Source organism: Saccoglossus kowalevskii, chromosome 12 (genome assembly GCF_978046115.1).
Source record: "Saccoglossus kowalevskii chromosome 12, keSacKowa6.1, whole genome shotgun sequence".
Lineage (NCBI taxonomy): Eukaryota > Metazoa > Hemichordata > Enteropneusta > Harrimaniidae > Saccoglossus > Saccoglossus kowalevskii.
The window spans coordinates 8503398-8508338 of record NC_140652.1 but is presented as its reverse complement, the minus strand read 5'-3'; the positions used below and the strand labels follow the sequence as shown (position 1 = coordinate 8508338).

The 4941-nt window shown below is 35.3% G+C and overlaps 1 protein-coding gene across 1 annotated transcript; it reads right to left on the bottom strand.

The window, feature by feature from the left end:
* Positions 1 to 370: 370 nt before the first annotated feature.
* LOC146735478 (uncharacterized) lies at positions 371 to 1105 on the bottom strand. Its single transcript, XM_085505870.1, has one exon. The coding sequence runs from the start codon at positions 1103 to 1105 to the stop codon at positions 371 to 373; it is 735 nt and encodes a 244-aa protein (XP_085361996.1).
* Between the last annotated feature and the right edge of the window lie 3836 nt (positions 1106 to 4941).

Sequence of the window (4941 nt, the reverse complement as noted above, 5' to 3'; positions counted from 1 at the left end):
AATGTGATTGAATGACATAGAGCTGTGAATGTATAAAGCTACACCCCCACCCTGGGAACTTTCTCTATTGCAAGTGATTAAATTATAATTTGGCAAGTTAAAAAAAACAGGGTTTGAATGTGAATTTAACCATGTTTCACTAAGTGCTAAAAAAAGGAAATTGTTATTTAATACATTGAGAAATGTAACAAAATCATCGTAATGTTTTGAGAGGAATCGAATGTTGAGATGTAAAAAAGAGCAGGTATTTTGAAAATTTAATGAATTGAAATTTTCGGGAGAATATGAGTTGCAATTATAATTACATTTGGAGTCAAGATTTGTATTCATTAGCGGGCAAAAATATTATGACTGAAGTTACCTTAGTAGGTTAAGATATACGTTGGACATCTTGCAAGGACGAGATTTTCACAGCGAGCGATCCCGACTCTTTTCGCGCTAAGATCTTTCCATTATCAGTCCATAGATACTTCCATTTGGCTGCTTTTCTTTTAATGTTGGCTTCGTGAAAAAGTCTCTTGCCCTTTTCAGTTAGTTGTTCATTTATGTATATTTTGTTGTTTGTGTCTCGTAGTCCCGCGATTCCTAGATCAGATGTTGTTTTGGTGTGCATATTTTTCTTTGCCTTGTACAGTTGTTTGCGAACTGTCCGACGTGTGAAACGAACGATTATATTTGATGTTGCTTGCTCGCGATTACGTGTAAGTCGTCGGCTGATGTCGGTGTTATGTTCAGAAAGATGCACTCCTACGGCTTCGGCTACTTGGACGACTATGTCTTCAGTGATTTCATCTTCTTTTTCAGGTATTCCCTGGATTATTAGGTTGTTACGTCTGGTGTACTGTTGCAGGGATTCAATCTCATTCTGATCCCCGTTCAGCTTACGCTCTGTTGTGATAAGTTGTTCTCGCAGTGATTTGTTTTCATTGCGTAATGCATTCATCTCTTTTTTAAATTCTTCAAAGAAAGAGTTCATGAAGTTCACGGACTTCTGCACTTCACACAGTGTAGTTTGCATACTTGATAATTTGTTTATCTTTTTGCATAATGAATCAAGTCTGTCTTCTATGCTGGTATGTGGTAACTCATCACTGTTGTCCGCCATCTTGCTCTTGTCTCCACCTTTGCATGACTTCTCGAGACGAGGGAAACGTTTAGATTCACATGATCGGCACAAATGCAAGTCTCCTTGGCATAAATGAATACTTCTTGTTGCACCACAGTCTGCGCACTTCATCATTAAAAAGAACTTGGCGAAAATGTAGACTAGTTACTGCTTGCTTGTATTAGGAGCAGGAGACGGTGATAAGCACGTCTTTCTTCAGTGGTGTTGGGTACTGTAATATTCTAACATTACAATAAACAAATCAACTGGAGAGGAACAATAGACCAGTCACTTATTATTATTGTCTGATAGGATAATAATCGAATTCAAAAACCTGAAAAATAATTATATGGAGAAACAATTGTTATTAGTTGTAGGGTAATAAATTTGATGTCATGTTTTGTGCCCTTGTTGTAATACAATGAAGTAATTAGGTAACGAGACAGATACATATTGTTATACACAATAAATATATGTGTATACTGAGGAGAATATATTGTCACGTGATACAATACAATAACTGAATGGTTCTTAACTCATAGAAATAGTTCCAGTGGACAGACACGAAAATATCTTTTGAAATCTACTTTAAATATAAGCAAACTATTACATATTGCATATTACATATACTATTCAGCTGAGTTGTTGTTAGGTTTGACATTTTACGATTGACCTTTGTCCTAAACACATCACATTTTATCACAACTGCTCAGTATAAAACATAAATTACACCATATACAAGGACACTTCAAAAGGAGGTTTATTGCTCGTAATGTATAAATTATCCACTGTAAACTCTGCCATGGTTGTTATTTGGATACTGTAATATTTACATGCAAATAACTATAAATATAATTGATTGCCTCCGATTAATGATTGTTCTTAAGTTTGCACCCACTTTGTTGACGTTTAAACGCCCTAATGGAGTGCTTTAGTGATCTACTGTTCTTAGCTGTACACGCCTGTTTTCATAGACTATGATTTCTTCTACAGCTTCAGATGCATGCATACCATCAAAACTACTTTAAAAATACATAATCCAAGTAAAGGCTAAAAACGCTGAAAACTCAGAGGCTAGTTTGGTTCTAAAGTCACGTGGGATTGTACATATTTTCTAGAAACTGCAGTATTATAAAAACAATACGGTTATAATATAATGGTTGTAAGCTGGTATTTATATAATAACGTTTCCTCCATATTATAACAGTAAGTGATACTGCGTTGTTGTACCAAATTCACGTACTGTGCAGTACCAAGCGCTGCTAGCAATAAAAAAGTCATGAAAAAAGTCTGTTAAAGAAAAGTGTATTACACTGAATGTATCACGTGACATCACTTGTCGTCCTTGTTCACCACGGAACAGTACTTTACAGATCCAGGTTTGCTCAGGATGCAGGATTTCATCGATTTTATTTCGGAAAAGGTACAAATTACAGCTTGTTTTTTGAGCTTATTTTATTTAAAATGTTCTAATCAGGCTAGTATGGTCGTATAGTTAAGTTATAGTGGCGAATTTGTAATCAAAAGTTGTGGTATGTGATTGCACAGAAGTAACGTATGACGTATTAAGTTATGCTGAAACCCGTTTAAAAATGGCTTATGTGAACGCCTCCTAGACATGTCCAGAGAATGGTGTATCATTTTGTATATGAAAGTGTAAATAACCTCGTAATCAGATCTGCAATAATATCTATAATCAACCGAATTTATTAAACTTTCGAAAATAATGTATTTAGATCTGTTGTCTTAATCTGTTTGCTGCTGAATTGCGAGTTACAATACCGTGTATCATGTGTATATAATGTATAGAATGTATTCTACTGAAAAACGTACAAGGCGGTAGTGAGTGATTATTGTCACCGTTCATGATCAAGTATATTATCACCACAACAAGTCTTCAACTGTGAGCAACTACAGATATATTTTGTTTTTTAATTTGAATACATAGCAGAATTGTACAATAGATAAAAGTTGTCATTGCCAACGAGATTGGTTATTTTGAACAGTTACCTAGGATTACGGAATGCTGGCTACTATATGTGTTTTTAAGTGTTTCGTCATAATGCGCTTTATCTAATTCTTGCACATGTCCTGTTATGATACAGCCCCAGACCCGTTCCCATGGCAAATGTGGTAATCAAACACACCTTCGCATGCTACGTGCATATTGTCTCGTATTCCTTCTGTGTGTCATTCATTAGCAGTACATGTTTACTAGCAAGTATTTCAAGTGTCTTAAATTATTCCATAGTATATATGAAGTGTCAATAGTGTACTGGATAACTGTTCAAAGGTTAGTTGCAAATTTGGAAGTTAAAATCCAGTGTTTCATGTGCATATATGTCTTCTGAAACAAGTACAAATATACAAGCGTTCGAATCTCGTGTTAATATTTATATCTTTGTATAAGTGCTTGCAATTTTCATTACTTACGTTCCGGAAGTCTTCACTGCATGTTGGACATAATTTGTCAAAGAAGATTGTTAACCGGGCATATCATTCTGGCCTGACTTTGTACGCAGAATTAGGTTTTAATTGCTCATAACCAAGTAGATATTACACTGAGAGCGCATTAACTGCATGCCGTATTAAGCTCTCAGACGTGACCTAACAAAGAGTGTGTTCGCTTATAGTGGTGAGGCGCATTTGTCGGGTTTTACTTCAAATGTTATGGAGTCTGAGATAAAAACTATCATTGCCCAAAACGCCTAGCTATTTTCAACATTAACTTAGGCATGTCATTACTGAAAATACCAGGTTTATACCTTATATGTGTTGATAAGTGTACATTCATGATTGGCCCCGTTTGATTCTTACACATGGAGAGTAACGTTCGGTGATACATACCCATCTGGGTATGTCAAGGCGAATGAAATGGTAATCAAATATATCTTCTAGATATTATGTGATATTATATAGACATATGTTTATTTCGTGCCATGTAATTCATGGGCTTAGTGTACAACACTGTTATTTGACAGTATTTTTCAGGTGTTAAACAGACTGTAATAGAACTTTGCACAATAGTTAACTGAAAATATTTTCAATATAAGTGCGACAACCACAGTCGTGCTCAGGCTACTCTAAGTACGAGAGCACCTTGAATCAGGCACGTGGCCAGTTACCTCTCGCTAAGTCGCGACGAAGTATTGTGTGGCTTTCAATAAATTCTATTGATTTTTTAGCAGCAGTTTAAAGATAAAGCTAATAGCTAATGGTTTCTTTCGTCGTGTATTTAATTAGCAGTTAAAGAGTAGGTGTCACTTTGATGTCACCACTATAACTTTAAAAAACTGACCCCAAAAAGCTGATTAATTGACATTTTCAAGAACACTTAATTCCATTTCGTACAAATATATCGTATTCCAGTATATTGTTATTCAAAATACTTTGTCCCTTCTAACGAAACATAAACTTTTAGACATAACACGCATGTGTATGGTACTTAGCTACCAATAAACTAATATTATTTTATTACAGACCATCATAACAAAATGAGTTGGCAAATCACTCTCTTCATATATGTGGTGCCTATATTGCTGATGAACTCTGGTACACTGAAAGGATGCCCATTTGAATGCAGTTGTGAAGACAATGATGGAGAGCTGCATGTCGATTGCAGTCATGGGGGTCTGTCTGAAATTCCTTCAAATATTTCATCTGATACTACGAGATTAGTGTTGGAATATAATGATTTGATAACAATTCCGGAACATGCTTTTATCGATTTGCATGGGCTGGTTTACATAAACCTCGGATGGAACGGAATTACTGAGATTTCTGCAAAAGCTTTTGTTGATGTATCTAACTTAACAGAACTTAAGTTACACAGAAAT

Excerpts from the sequence above, each read along its gene's own strand:
- LOC146735478 (XM_085505870.1), bottom strand. The coding sequence starts at position 1,105 with ATGGCGGACAACAGTGATGAGTTACCACATACCAGCATAGAAGACAGA.